Here is a 16,275-nt window from a genome sequence, read left to right as displayed (position 1 = left end):
TCAAAGCCTGATCTAGCCTACATGATACACAGTATGACTAACGCTGGCAACAAGAACTGAAGTGCAGTTCATGTACTCATAGTCAAAGCTCCTTAACAATACTTACTCTGCATGGGTAAATACTGTAATCCTCAGGTTCATTTTGGAATTTTAGTTTTTGGATGATAGATTTTGCAATAGCTTTTTTAAGACAGTATAGTTTTGATGGGACAGTTTTTTATTTATGTATTTTTTTTTTACTGCACTTTAGACAAGTTGACAAAGCATCATTTTTTTCTGTATTAACTGTCAAACTAAGTAATGTGCAAATCAGACTGAAATACAGGTAAATATTTATCTGTAAGCTTAAATGGTTTCCAGTTCTGAGTGGTTGAGTTGTGTTGCAGGAACAGATGACCAGGTACAGCAACCGCACTTTCACTGGCATTCATCTATGGAGAACATCCATTCAGATCTAATGGTTTGTAAAAACGAAGTAACATAAAGGTTTGTAATATTGATATGTTCAGAGGTGGTAACAATGTGGCAGTGAGTAAACAGCTTTGAGAATATAGACCTCTGTCTGAAAGGGGGTGGTATGTATCAGTATAAAATAATATGGCATTAGAAGAGTTATTTTATACTGGACAAAATCCTGTAAAATCAAAGAATACAGCCACAGTTGTAGTGGTGGTGGTGGCGGCAGCAGATTTGGAAAATGGGAAAATAGGAAAGTGCAAAATGTTATATCATGGACCATTCATCTTCGAAGCCACAAACATGGTGCAAAATGTTGCAATTAAGGAGCTCCTTCCCTGTAGACTTGGCCTCTTCACCCCACAGTTATCTAACTGGATTGAAATCCAATTAGTGGAAGAGGGTCATTCCATGCCATCTCAACCAGAAAAGAGGCATTTCGTTGCCCGCCCGTCCGTCTCTTATTTTCCTAGAAAAATTCACCTGGGGGTTTTCAGACAAGCCGAGTTCAGAAATGATAGCCGTTATTTTTTTAAAATGTCCCCTTTGACCTGTGACCTTGCAAAGGTCAACCTAAAGTGAGAAAGGGACCTTGACCAGAAAATACACCCGTGGTGCAATTAAATGCTACCATCATGTTTAGCACCTTGTTCTACTCGTATTGAATAGAGCTTTCAGAAAAAAAAATACCAGGAGCACCCTACTCACTTATGGCAAACTGCCAGACAAGGGGTAACTGACGAGTTTTATTCGAACTTCAGCCTAACCCTTTAAGGGATGTAGGTCCTAAACTATAAGTATTCCTGTAAGAACCTTAGGAACCAGTTTTCCAAATTCAGTGAAAAACTTCTGGTTTCAAGTTCCACCACTGGTCAATAAAGCCCCTTGAAATTTCAAACCCCCTTGAAATTTGAATTTTTGCTATTTGTACCTAGTTTAGGTCGTAATAACTTGCGTGGATGTATATGTTTGGATTTATAGATGTTAATGATATCTACAAAATATTATGGTATCCGGGGATTTTTGATTTTTGAAGTTGCATTTGTCATGCATTCAAGCATTGCTTATGATCACTTTGGTGAGGCTAAAGTGCCACATCTTTCTAGCATGAGAATGCAGCAAATGGCTTTCACGAATGGTTGGTCAGTCAATAATTAATTAGGTAGGCACCACAACTTATTAATAAAACAATAAATAAATAAACATGTTATCATTTTTGTTTTTTAAAATCCAACTAAGTAAGGTTTTGGTAGATTCAAATGTGTCATCATAACAACGAAGTCCCAAGTCCCATATGCAAGTTCATAACCCCTCATCTCCAAGCTAGTATCATTAGAAGCCCACATTGTTACTTTTTACTCTAGGTCAAGCCTCAGAGAATGCACAATTGAAGAAACGGCCAGTTTGGATAGAACTAAGTGGTACTTTAACCTCAAAATCCCCAGATGCCAATATATTTTGCTTGATGCTTATAGATATCTTTAACATCTATCCAAACATATCTTTGGGTGATTTTCTGGAGTCCCCCCATGCAAGTTATTACAGCCTAAACTTGGTACAAATAACAAAAAAATTCAAATTTCAAGGGGGTTTAATGACCAGTGGTGGAACAAAAGTTCCTAAGGTTCTTACAGCAATACTTACATTTTAGGACCCACATCCCCTATAGGGTAAAGGGTTAGGCTGAAGTTCGAATAAAACTAGTCAGTTACCCCTTGTCTTGCAATTTGCCAGAAGTGAGTAAGACAAGGTGCTACACTACACCCAGGGTGATCTTTCTGGTCAAGGTCCCTTTCTCACTTTAGGTTGACCTTTGGAAAGTCACAGGTCGAAGGGGAAATGAAAAAATAATAATAATAAGGGCCATCATTTCTGAACTGTCTGTGAACGGTGAAGTGTCTGAAAACCCAGAAGTGAATTTTTCTGGGAAAATCTGAGACGGACAGGCAACAGCACTGGTTGAGTTGGCATTGGGGGGGGGGGGTGTCGCAGGACCCGACTCCAGGCAAAAATTGGCTTGTCTCCAGTCCCCCATCCCCCATCCCTACCCCTGAGACAACTTTACTTTTGACATAATACTTTATGTTCAGTAGACATTTAGGATTACACATCTTTATATTATATAAATGTAGAGATATAAATAATGGTTTAAACATCATATGAGCCCATTCAACTGGGATTGGATAGAGATTAAGTTTGTTCCTTTTATTTTTTTTTATTAGGAATCTTCTTATCTGCATTTTAAAAGCAATACTACTTAGTTGACTGGAAAGTGTATTCGAATGATTTAAAAAATATATTCACTTCACTTAAGAGCAAAATGGCAGTATAAATCATTAAAAACTCCCATGAAAAATTGCTCTACACACTGATTGCTGCTCAGCTAGTGTCAATAGGTGAGCAATCTCACAGTGCAATACTCCATTAGGCTTGATGGCAAATGACACGATTAATAATTGTAAGCCCTGCTAAACCCTCCTTTATCAACCATAAATCAGCCATGATTAAACCACAAAATGTATTGTTGTGACAACAGCAGCCTAGATTTCTTTCTTTTTTTTTTTTATTAAATGCAAAACAAATGTAATACTGAATTTAATTTAATGATTTCCACTTCTAGGGAGGCCTATTTTGACTGCTTTTGCTTTCTTTTCACAGATTTACTTCAAATGCAACAAGAAGTAAATGTTGTACAACATTTTAATCCAACTGACTTAACTACTCCAACATTATCTACACTTACCATTTGATATTAGGTCTGGTATTCTAAGACCATTAGGAGCTTAAAAGGTCAAAGGTTTATCGTAATCCCTGCACTTCAATTAGTTTACTTTTGTGACAGTTACCTCCATATGAATTATATTACTTTGCATGACTGAAGATAAATACACAAACCAGGAAAAATAATTTGATTCTGTTTCAATCAATCTACAATATCCAACTCCAGAACTGCATGTTTGTGTTTAATTCCATTCTATAGGTTATCTAACACACAGTAGTAAAATGAAGAAGTATGTAGGCGTGCACTAAATAAAGAATAATTTCCAGAATTCAGGAAGAGGTCAGTACAAACGCACAGAAGATCACAGATGTGGCTACTGTTCACACAAGTTCTCTGGTGGCGTTCAAACTTTGATTATAAACAGGATAATTGAGTCTCTTGAATACCCAGAATATAACCAGAAGACATCGTTTAAATCTCATAAGATAGAACCTAAACCGCATTGGTTGGTTTTTGGTAGTAATTTAGGATTCCCTATAGGCAAAGCTCCGAGCTAAACTCCGGTGTGGGATGGTAAAAATCGCACTATTGTAAAGACGGAGATTTCATACAAAAATATATAAAATTACACATACAGCTGGTTGGAAATACAGAACAATAGAAAGGTTCCTAAATGAAAATAAAAATAAAATACTATTCAGTACAGGGACGGAAATAAGACTCCTATTGCATATCTGTTTCACCCATTCCACGTTTTACTATAAGCTTGAGTAGACACAGTGTATTGGTATGAAGCTCAGGTGTGTATTATTAAACTCATAGTAAAACCAGGAAAAGATCAGACTGCTATGCAAATAGCAGTCTTATTTCCATCCCTGAAGTAGCAGAACTATGTAGAAACATTTGCAAGATATTTTCAAGCAGAGCTAAATAGAAAATGACTGAAAGGATACAAATCTGTCACTTAGAAATTCTGAGCACTTAATACATTATCTGTAAATTATTTATATATTTACTGTATTAACTATTTTCACTAGTAAAGTGAAGGTATGTTTTCATATGATGTACTGTATATCTACTGTTATGTAAGCCCATGAAATGCATATTAAATACAGAACTGGTTTGAAACTAATCTACAGTAAATCCTAGAAATTGGATTTTATAATATTCACAAAAGATAACATGTGAGGGTAGCTACTTCTAAACTGGTTTTACTGTGGGAAAGGGGTAGTTAAGTTGAATTTTAGCACAACAACATTTCATGTCAAAAGCATGGAAATTCCCGTGTAATCCTGTCTAACTGCATTTCATTTGACACTTGAGTAGAATGTAATGAAGACAAATATATCCCTATAATATTGAGACCTTACCTCATATTCATAGTCACAGTCTGATACAGATAGAAGGTTAAGAGTGGGAACAGCAGATTGAGAAATAGTTTAGGATAATATTAAACCTGAGCGCTACATTAACCTACTTCATGTTTAAACTACTTATTATTTTATTCACAATGAAGTGCTTATTACTTTTATTAATGGACATTCAAATCACCTGACTATATGACCCTTCAGCTCTGGAGCTTTGGACCTTCAGCCAAGCTCTAAAGTATATATAATTAAATAATGGAGCTACAGAACCAAGAAACACCCAGAATGACTTGGAAATGTTTTATTTTGGAAATTTGAACATACCACATTTGAGGGCACACATTTATACTTACTGTTTGTCAAACTACAATAGTGCAATGTACCGAGGCATGAAATTCTCCTTGTACCAACCTGGGGGCATGACAGTCTGTGTCAGTCTGGATCCTGCAGTCGGTGCAATAGTGTTGCAGTGGATGTTGTACTTCTTTCCTTCAATGGCCAATGTGTTAGAAAGGCCTAAAAGCCCTAGTTTTGCTGCACTATAGTTTGCTTGACCAAAGTTGCCATATATCCCAGCTGCAGATGATGTCATAATAATTCTTAAAAAAAAAAAAAAAAAAAATTGCTTTAGTATCGTCAATGAACTACTAATGCCATTGAACAAAATACATCTGGAGTCTACAGGCACAAGAACGTTTTTTGAAAAAGCATTAACAGTTCATGGACTTAACGTGATATCTTAATAAATGTTTAAGACTTGAGAGAACGACCATAGCTAAAAATAATTTGTGAGGTTTTTTTTTTTTTGTACAATGCCAGAAGTCTGCAAATCAGTGGTGCAAAATAAGTGGGCTACCCTTAGGCTAAATACAGCTATTGCAATTACTCGCACAGTTCAAGCTGAAAAAGTCCTAAAAATGAAAGAAGCTTTTACTTCTTTGTATTTATAATCCCTCCATTAAACATGATTGAATCTCTCTGCTTAGACTGGAATCTATGGTTTCCCTGTATACCAGATTAAATTGTTCCCCACAATTGAAAGTTTTAAAATAGTACACCAGTAATCCATAACATTACCTTCCAAACTTCTGGCTTTTCATATGATTCCATGCAGCTCGTGTCACCATGAAAGATCCTCTCAGATGTACTCGGTGAATTAAATCTAAAATCGGAAGAAAACATTATGTAATAAATTGCGTGGAAATGTGTTAGAAAACACGCATGTCTGTTAAAGAACGAAGAGGGCAATGTTCTCAGAAAACTCTTACAAATAATTCAGTCAAAGAAATGGTAATCTTAGAAATGTCCACTAGGGGTCGGGAGGCACTGGAACACGTCTCTTACAGGGTTAATTAGCTCACTGTAGCTAAAGTTAAGCTGGCTCCAATTTGGTAAATCAAGGAACATATTTAAAGAGGTTCTTTGTTTGTGCTTGCTGTTGGCGAACTGGAGATGGTTTGGAGACCTGTGTGTCGACTGGGTGAAAGGGGAACGTTTACAATTGTGGAAAAGGATAACTATTTGTTTGGAAAAGTAACTGTATGAGTCCAAGCTGGCAGATAACCTGTGTAAATTGGAACAACATTTGTCACTTGGAAACCAGTATCAATCAGTGTGTGTGTGTGTGTGTTTTCTTTTTATTTGTGTTATGTTGGATAAACGGCTTAGCCGTTCCCACAGTCAGGGAAACTGTTTAGTTAGTACTCAGAGTGGTTTTTCTTTTGATACCAGCCGGGGCGTTGCTTGTTTTGGTTTATTTATTTACTTTAAATAATAAAGCACATGGTTTGTCTTGGAACAGCAACTTCAGCCTCTAGCACTTTATTTGGATTTCTGTACAACAAATACAGACAGCGTGTTATATGGCTGGAGCGAGGCCTAATCTTTCACTATCGATATATCGTTTTCCAAAAAAGCGGAGCTGTGGATTATTGTGTAACATAGCAAGTAATGCTTTAAAAACTAATATGCATATTAAATTGATTACATTATTTATGCATATACAGTAATAATATATATATATATATATATATATATATATATATATATATATATATATATATATATATATATATATATATATATATATATATATATACACACACACACTCACACACATATATACCGGCTAACTTCACTAAAACAAACCCTTCTTATAACGAGCACCTGTTTTTAACGATCCCAACAGCAAGAACCGATTTTTTCAATGCAAATTATCCCTATTAGAACGATCACGTACAAGATTGACCTGGATACAACGATCTCAGTACTGACTGACACCGAACTTTCTCCAGTGTCAAGTGTGTTATTCTCTCAGTGAAAACACAGACAATGGTTGACCAATTCAAAGATAACGCTAATTCAAAGATTACCTAATTGAATACGAATCATGCATGACTGCCTGTTCGTCAACTTCACATAAACTGCAACCAGGCAACGGGTGTGAGGAGAAATCTATGCTGAATAGTTTTTCAAGAGAAAGGACATGTAATTACTGTATTCAGCATGTAAGTGCACATTCTTTCCTTTTTCATTTCTTTACTGTTTTCTTTTAAACATACCTGTAGCAGTGTATTTGCCCTGCACATACACTGCTACAGGTACTTTTTTCTTGCCATATTATTTTAGAAAACAATTGTCAGACATTGAAAGGCAATGTGGCTCGGTTGACACGGTATTTGTAATTCCATCACACGCTTTTAACTCTTAACAGATCCAACCCCATCAGTGAACACTCACAGGGGGCGGGGCAGGGAGGTGACAGGGGGGAGAAGCTGAGCTCAATCGCATGCAGATTCAGCAAATCAGACCTGAGGGGAGCAGAGAAGCTCTGCAGCTTAATGCAAAAAATAATTTTAATCTTTTTTTTTTTTTTTTTTTTTTTTAAATAAAAAGAGCTTTTCTTTGCTTACACCCTTTACACAAAAACGACACATAGGTTTCACTATCGGTAGTTTTCAAATGATACGATGCATCCTCAGTCTTACTATGTTACAATTAATATTATTTCCAAGGATAAACAGACCAGTGAAAGAAAGCTAAACCTTTGAAAATAGTCCAAATATACTGATTTTGACTATATGATATGGTGACTGAGTCAGATCACATTTAAAAAAAATCTTAAATATATTGTTTGTTTATACTGTAGAAAAGTCAGGTATTTAGGGCAGTTTAAATTTCCACAATGCAAACTAAAAAGTGTATGTGCACGGGACGTGTGTTTCAACTTACAATCCACATGAGTGGAAGAACCACAAGTACAGTACAAGGCCATTCAAACTCAAGTGTTACTGAGGACAGCAGAACTATGACTGAAATACACAATTTTTCCTATAATTGACTAAATATATTGAATACATTTAATCCTAATACTATTATTTATAGTAATATCAGATATTAGACTTTTTTTTACAATATTGTAAGTTGCTTTATTTCTGCGCAACTGCAATCAAAGCAAATAATTAATAGCAACTCATTTCATATTTTAGTTGTTGCCTATCCCATGAAAATATGAAATAAAAACAAAAAACTAAAACACTTACCCCAGTCTAAGTCACTTATTCTAGCAAAAGAATGGTCTCACAGAATCCTACATAAAATGGAAAGATTATTAAAATAAAAATTAGAATTATATTTAAATTATATTTATTATCAGAATGTTTTTTTTTTTTTTTTTGCAAGATCAAGAGAAATTAAGATTCATGCATATTTTCACTTCTTTATGTTGTGGAGTTATAGTGTCTTTGAAAAAAAAAAAAAAATAAACTAGGTTTGCCTGCTTCATAATTTCCTTGATGAGACAGCAAAAAAAAATTAAAAAAAATTCTATTGCATAAATAGTTTTCAGGCTTTTTAGAAAACATGTGCATCAATGTCCAAATAACTGAGAAGTCATGCTTGTCAGCAAGATTTAAGCAGAAAATATGACTACATAACAAGACTGTTTTCTTTATGAAGCTTGAGGAAGCTTAATTTTCTGCACATATAGCAGACTATTTATCAGAGATCTAATCAAATCACACTGTGAATGCCTCTTAGGGTATACTTCCCTACGCACTGAACTGACAAGTTTACCTGCTGTACTATTCGAGCAACTATTCATACTACAAGATGTCGCCGCATTACCTTGGGTCACTGGGATAGGCACTAATATAGTATGCCACCCTGCCATATTCACTTACTTGACAGACTTGTAGTTTATTTTACAAGGGGAAAATAGCTTTTCTCTGTATGTTTACCTCCTACACGTTCAATTTATATGTCAGGATTAACAAGCACAGATCCTAGCAGGATAACTTCAGAGAAGCACTGATGTGACCCAGATTGTGACTCTCACCAATTTAAATACAAACAGGTGCTCTCAAAAAATAAAACAAACAAAAAAAAATATATATCAGCTTTCATTGCCCGACACAAGAGAGTAGATTCACACACAGCAACAAACTAACTAACTAAACAACTGCTAACTGGTGTCACCTCTACCTTCGTGGGGCAACAAAAATAAGACATTAAAAATGAAGGCAACTTTGAAGACAAGACATACACGACACAATTGAATTGACTGGATTGTAAATACTGCAAGTTTTTTAAAGGATGCAACGCTGCGAGATAGGTTAATGTTCCAAAAGAAAGACCATCCCAGAGGCAAATGGCTTAGCGACACAGGGCTCTAAGAACTCTGGCGTGGAGGCAAAATAAGAGCTAATTAAAAATCATGAACATCCATTCAATTGCACTGATATTGTTGGAACATTTTTAGGACTTTCAATGTTTCCATTTGAAATGCAAGCAACTTCTCCATCAGGTATGCCACAAAACACTGACTTACCCTGCATTGTTAATTACAATATCTCAAAAACAAACCAATTACAAAGGCAATTTAGAAAAAAAAAAAAAGCCCTCTAAAGTCATGCACAACTGTGTAAAGCCTAATGTATGTATAAATAAATTAAACACATCAAAAACCTTAATTAAAAGAAACTTTTGGCTTCCTAATACTACAGAATATGTGATATTACTGACTGGGCATTGCTAGCTTTCTGTTCATATTCATAAATAAATGAGAAGATAAGAATAGAGAGGATAAGAATAAAATAATTATCACCTGATCTCCCTCTACTTCGTTGCCCCCCCTCCAAAATCTCCTCCCTTCACTCTGGACTTAGCCTCTGCCACCCTATGTACAGCGCTACCCCCTTCCCTCAACTCCCTAGCACCCCCAAGTCCTTATTCTCCTTCACTTAGGCCTCCTCAACATGGCTTACCCATTCCCTTAAAACGGACCGACGTTCCTTGCCTCGGGCCTAGCGACTCTGGAAGTCCTCCCCCTAACCTTTGAACCTCCAAGCCTACCACTTCCTCCTCTTCAATTTCCTCTCTGCTCTGGAACTAGCCAAACACGATTACTTCCTAACCCTCATCATTGCTCTGGCCCCTCACCCCTGTCAGCTCTTCTCAACTATCAATAAGCTACTCTGTCCCCCTCCCTCATCTCAATCTCCATCCATCCCTCCCAACCCTCACTGCTAGTGATCTCTTACTATTTCACCATCAAAACCAGCATCAGTCACAACTGAAGAACTAGTTATTAGCCATACTGAAAATAAGACTTGCCGTTACTATGCCTCTACTGAATTAAAATGAAATGAAAATAAAATCTTTACCAATTCTCCCAAATGCATCCAGTGCTGTCTGAACCAGTTTTTCTCCATTCTCCACAGAATCTGTACAATACATTTAAATATTTGTTTAAACTGAAAAGAAAAAAAAGCATCACATAACATATATCTTTCTTAACCTTCTTATCCTGGATACACCTGCAGGTGCAGTTGGTGTTACAACTGTTTTTGTAGCAAACAAGTTATTTTTGTTTGCCTGTACTATGCATCTATTGGGTAGATTTCTGCAGAATTTGGGGAAAAAAGTTAACATCATTTTTGTTATTTGATGCTTTCATAAACAAGTTCATTGCATAATACTCATCAGTACAGCTGCAGAAATATTCTTCCTTCATTATTTTGTTAAGCTCAATAAACTATTTAAATTGTATTTTTTTTTTGACTTATTTTTTTCGGAGTTATTTTCTCTACAACATCAATGTGAGCCAGGATAGAAAAAATAAAACAAAAAACACAGAATACACAACATAAAATAACCAGAGTAAATGGGATTTACTGATTTTAGGCAACTGACCCCACCCTGATAGCACAATGCTGTAATGTACCTTTGTTGCCTGCAAAATATGTACAATTTAAGCGTGTTTGGGACCAGGCAGTAGTCAGGTTAATTGACAATCCAGTTAATAGACAGAAATAGAAAGGTATTACTCATTTAAACAACTAGGCAGACTGACATATTTACATTACTGGGATGAACATTATTTTGTCAAATTAAATGTGGAATATTAAAACAATGCAGACTGTGGTTTAAAATTCAGCACACAAATAAGAACCTGCTTCACACCGTTTTGGAACAGGAAACTGTAAGCCCCATTACACTCAGAACAGGTGAAACTAAACCATGTATTACACATGTGTAATGTAGGATGTTTGGTTCACAATTTCTAGAACCATTACAAAAAAAGCTCATCAAAACTAGGGAGGCTATGAACACCATGCATCAAACTTAATGTACTAAAGAAAACTTAAACTGTACCATAATTTGCCACAGCTTTGCCTCCTTTAGCTTTTATTTCTTCAACAACTTTGTCAGCAGCCGATGAACTTTTGCCCTCTCCTTTAATATCACCCCCAAGGTCATTTACTGTAAAGGATAAAAAAAAATTATATATATATATATATATATATATATATATATATATATATATAAATATATATATTATATATATATAATATATAGTAATCGACTGAATATAAATCCTAGGACTGAAAATAAAGGAAATAACCTGTTAAATAAATTAAAAATAGGACCAATGCAGCTTAATAATCCAATTCAAGCTATCTTCTAAGAACATGGATGTATGTTTACCATTTAAACATCATCAACATGAAATACAGTACATTTTATATATAAAGTGATTGTCTCTTGACTTAAGCTAATAAGTAAGGGATAGTCCTTCAAATGTCAGTTTCCCATGGCTGATCGAGACAACTAAGGTTGCATACTCAGTAATGTTCCTTAATGATACACAATAACTCAAAGATTAAAAAATGATTTTCATTTTATTTAAACAAACACAAGAGACTTTTAATCTCCTGTTTGTTTAAATAAAATAAAAAAAATGTTTTATCTCTTTTACCTTACTGAGGTCGGCACCATTGAAGCATTGTTGTGCACGAACACTATACTGTGAACTCATCTATTATATATATATATATATATATATATATATATATATATATATATATATATATATATATATACATATATACACACACACACACACACACACACACACACACACACACACACACACACACACACACACAGAGTACTGTGCAAAAGTTTTAGGCAGGTGTGAAAAACTTTATTTCTATTGATTTGATGTAGATTTTTCTTCTGTTCTCTCACTTTGCATTTTGTTAATTGATAAATATAAACTATTAACATGTCTATTTTTGAAAGCATTCTTACATTACAGCATTTTTTCACACTTGCCTAAAACTTTTGCACTGTACTAGGTGTGTGTGTTTATATATATATATAAGAGCCAAAACAACATTAACAAAAAATATTGTGTCTGGTGGGTCTACCATGTTACTGTTTTTTTTTTTTTTTTTTTTTTTTTTTTTTCTTAACCAATACCACCACCTAGTGGTTCATCCTGAGATACTTTTTTTACCCTTAACAATATTGTCTATTACTGTAGTTATGTGTGTTTTTTTTAATGCACTGTAAAGCAGCATAAAAAACATCCATATTTGATATTAATGTAATACTTTTTTTGCAGCTGTTGGCTCTTGACAGAAGCCAGAGAGACATTAAACAATTATTCTACTGTTAGCTCCCCAGAGACCTACAGCAATATATACTGCAACAGCTGGACAGCGTGGTTTGTTTGAACTGCTTTTTTTTTTTTTTTTTTTTTTTTTTTCCCCCCTTTGGTTTTCATTATCATTATTTTGGAGGTTGTGGACAGGTCATTTGTATACGGAGTGATTGTAATGTCAGTGTGCCACTTTGCAATACAGTCGTTGGGGGTTGGACAGTCCTTTGTATTGTCGAATTTCAGGTAAAACTTTCCACAGGCTGTTATGAGCCTTTGAAAGCACACATTGACCTAAAAGGCAATGCAGTTATTTCAAAGAAAATGCTGTAGAACTACAAATGCTGCTGCTTCTGGATACCAAATCATTTCCAATGTTGTAGCTCAGTTTCTCTCAAATGGTCTCGATGCAATCAGATGCCCGTCACAAAGTGGGTGACACAGGAAGAAGTTGGCAGTGCAGAAACTCTTGGTAATAGATTGTATTTTATTTGGCTCAACAAAAAGGCTCATGTTAAACAGATTTCTGGTATGACGACAAAGTATGTTTCAAGTTTATGTATTGAAAACTGTACTGAGAAATTATCTGTACATGTTTCTTTGATTGTAAGAAAATATGCAGAAATGAGCAGTCCTTACAACACAAGGAACAAATGAGAGTAAGTAGACTTGCCATGCGCTGACAGCACAGCTTTCATCAGTGCATAACACAGCACTGACACAGCAATGCGGATTGAAATGGCACAGAAACTGCAAATAGAAATTAGAGGCTTTATATCAAACTCAAATAATAGAGCTATACTTTTTATGTAAAATTATGACTAAATACAAACTGCTGGTAAAAAAAAAAAGGCCATGAACCTTACACTGTGAAGATTGTGTATTTCTTTTTGAAATAATGATATATTGTTATCCAATCATAATTCTCATAAATGTCATGACTGTAATCTGATATGTCATGGCAGAATATAATTTGATTAATGTTTCATTACTGCAGGGTTTACCATGTGTGTTAGATATCAATTTAAAATAAAAACATATATAAATCAAAATGGAATTATTACTATAGAAAATAAGAACTAATTATCAAGTAAAAATCCAACAGTAACTCTTCCAATTTAATTTCTAGCACCAAGAATAATAATAAAAAAAAAAAAAAAACACATAGCAAATGTTATCATTGTTTAAAAAATGTATTATTTACAGTCGGCTATACACTGATAAATAATCCCAACACGATTTTCAGATTGTTGTTCATGTGTTGTTCACCCTCGAGGCCCCCCCCCCTCCTTAAAGTGGTGTTGGCACATTTTGGACCATGTGCTAATTGGATGATGTTAAGTTACTCAAAGTAAGCTAACAGTGGAATTAAGTTATATTTTCCAAAAATGATTCTTTCCACTCAAAATGTTAATTGAACTAAACTGGAATATTTATTGGAATTAAAAATTCAATTGGCGTGGTCGTCGAGAGGGGCGCTAGGCCAGAGCTGTTTTTTTTTTTTTTATTGGTTGCTGTGACCGATTAAATCGGCATAGAGGACGATGCCGTGAGCACGCCGAGTCTCCTTACAGCACCACAACAGCTCTCCACACGGTGTATCAACTACACATGGTCTTGTGTAGTGAAGAGAGTAATGGCCGCTCGTCCAATACCTTAAGAGGGGGTCGAAACCAGCTCTAGTCAGAAAACTGACGCGAGAATAAAGTGGGAGCACTCTTACCAACGCTCGAGAGCGTAATTTTACCATGGATAATTAAATTTATTTGGTCAAACCAAACAAATCAGCCAAATGTGGTACCAGAAAGCAAAAGCTATCTACGACCTGTCTCAGTGTGATGAAAGAGAAAATGGCGATGTGCTGCAGTGCGGACGGGGGGGGGGGGGGGGGGGGGGGGTGGGGGGGGGGGGGGGGGGGGGGGGGGACTGGGGATCATGCCAGATCACTGATGTGACTCATTGCTACCAACTACTGGTCATAAAACAGAACACAAATATTGTGTTATTTCTAAATGGACTTGTATCTCCCTATATCCTTTATGAACTCAATTATTGTATTTTGTTTTATTTACTTTGTGGTAATATGTTTTTAAAAAGTCTAAATATTCAAGGCTTGTCAAGCCTTCCTGCCTCAATTTCCCCATCATCTTTCTTCTTTGTGGAATATATTTTGTACAATTACAAAAATAATGTTCACTGGATTCTGTTGTTTTGCACTGGTCACAATCTCCACCATCATGTTTGCCTAATATATTAAGGAATTTATTAATGGTGCAATGTCCTATTCTAATTCTACTCAAAATTATTTCATCTCTTCTATTTTTACATCTACTGTGTACCTTCCTGTCAGTCACTGGACAAATGCTAAAACAATGTCTCTCATCACTATTCCACTTTAAAAAATCAATTCAATTTTATCAAACCTTCCTCTTGACATACTGTGTACCTCTCTCCTACCCAATGAATTGTTCATGTGTATTGTACTTCTTGTGCTGTATTTTTTGCCATTAAATCTGCTCATTTAATTTCCCCTCATTCGGAAATGTGCAGGAATCCAAATAAAACACACACCAATTCCTTTATAAAATAACTCATGATATAGAGGACTGATTCCCCATACTAAATCCTGTCTATCTTTAGATACTCCTGATTCAATTGCCAAAATAGACGCCATGGAGTCTGAGACTATTATTGCTCTGTCTGGTCTGACATCATTTATCCATTCCACAGCTTCAAATCACATTTAAAGCCACGGGACAGGTTTAAAGCAGTTAGATTGCTCTAATAGTATAGTATGATATTTAAACTGAGTGTTATTGTTGTTTGACCAGTCCAGCTCTTGTCATTAGTGCAATTTGAAACAGGACAGGTTTTTGGTGCTGGATTACTGGTTCTCCTGCAGTCCCTCCATTCTTTATGCACTACATAGAGTTCAGTTTATTGCCACTGTTACATACTGTACAGTGAATTATTAGGTTCAGGAAGCAGCTGTTTAACTTTAATTACTGTGTTTGAAAAAATAAATAAATACATACCCAGAAGAAGCGAACACAAAAAATAAAAATATCAGAATGGGACAGTTGGTAATGCTAATATAAAGTACAAATGGTTGAAATATTTTCTAAACATGATGACTCTATTCAGTGTTCGGGACATTAGAATTTGCTGCACATTTCCACCCTAAGTTTCCTTGATGGGGTTATTGGCAGGGATCTACAAGGGGCGACCACATATTCCTCCAGAACATTAAGAAAATCTGTTCTGTCCTGGCAAGCCCTAATCTAGTGTTATGCAAGGATTGTCTACGTTACTGCATTTGAGCAGTACCATTCTGTAAGGGTTTTTATATGTGAGGATTACATACACATGCACAATACTAGGTTTTTATCTGTAATAGGCTACACAAGCAGCAATCTGACATTAAGTCTGCAAGTAGATATCTTATCCCAGACTTCTATATGCAGCACTGAAAAAGTGAATCATAAATCATCTGGTTTTACAGATCCCAAATGCACTAATCTTGGACTAACATAGTCCAAGATTGTAGTAGCCCTTATTGTAGTAACTTATTCTAAAGTAAGCAAGCTTATCTAAAAAGACTGTGACTCAGTGCTTTGTTAATAATAAGTATTGTTTCAATGCCACTAATACAGCATGTTAAAATAGCTTATAAAAAAAAACTGGTGTGTAATAGTATACAAAACAATAAATCTTTATGGTTATTGGTTTTACACTGGACGTCTGCACCTTTACTCTGCTTGGCAGTGCATAGGTCACGTTAATTA

The 16,275-nt window shown here is 35.3% G+C and overlaps 1 protein-coding gene across 1 annotated transcript in view; it reads right to left on the bottom strand.

The window, feature by feature from the left end:
• The window catches only part of LOC121316706 (peroxisomal multifunctional enzyme type 2-like), a 51,852-nt gene extending 46,145 nt beyond the window's left edge, over positions 1-5,707 (bottom strand). The window contains exons 1-2 of the mRNA XM_041251841.1: positions 5,623-5,707; positions 4,957-5,144 (exon numbers count right to left, since the gene is read on the bottom strand). Coding sequence (XP_041107775.1) covers positions 4,957-5,144; positions 5,623-5,672 — 238 coding nt within the window. The 5' untranslated portion in view covers positions 5,673-5,707. The remainder of the gene's footprint in view (positions 1-4,956; positions 5,145-5,622) is intronic.
• Between the last annotated feature and the right edge of the window lie 10,568 nt (positions 5,708-16,275).

The sequence above is a fragment of the Polyodon spathula genome, chromosome 1, assembly GCF_017654505.1.
Source record: "Polyodon spathula isolate WHYD16114869_AA chromosome 1, ASM1765450v1, whole genome shotgun sequence".
Taxonomy (NCBI): domain Eukaryota; kingdom Metazoa; phylum Chordata; class Actinopteri; order Acipenseriformes; family Polyodontidae; genus Polyodon; species Polyodon spathula.
Note: the sequence above shows the minus strand (reverse complement) of the source record. Positions and strands in the feature narration are given on the sequence as shown.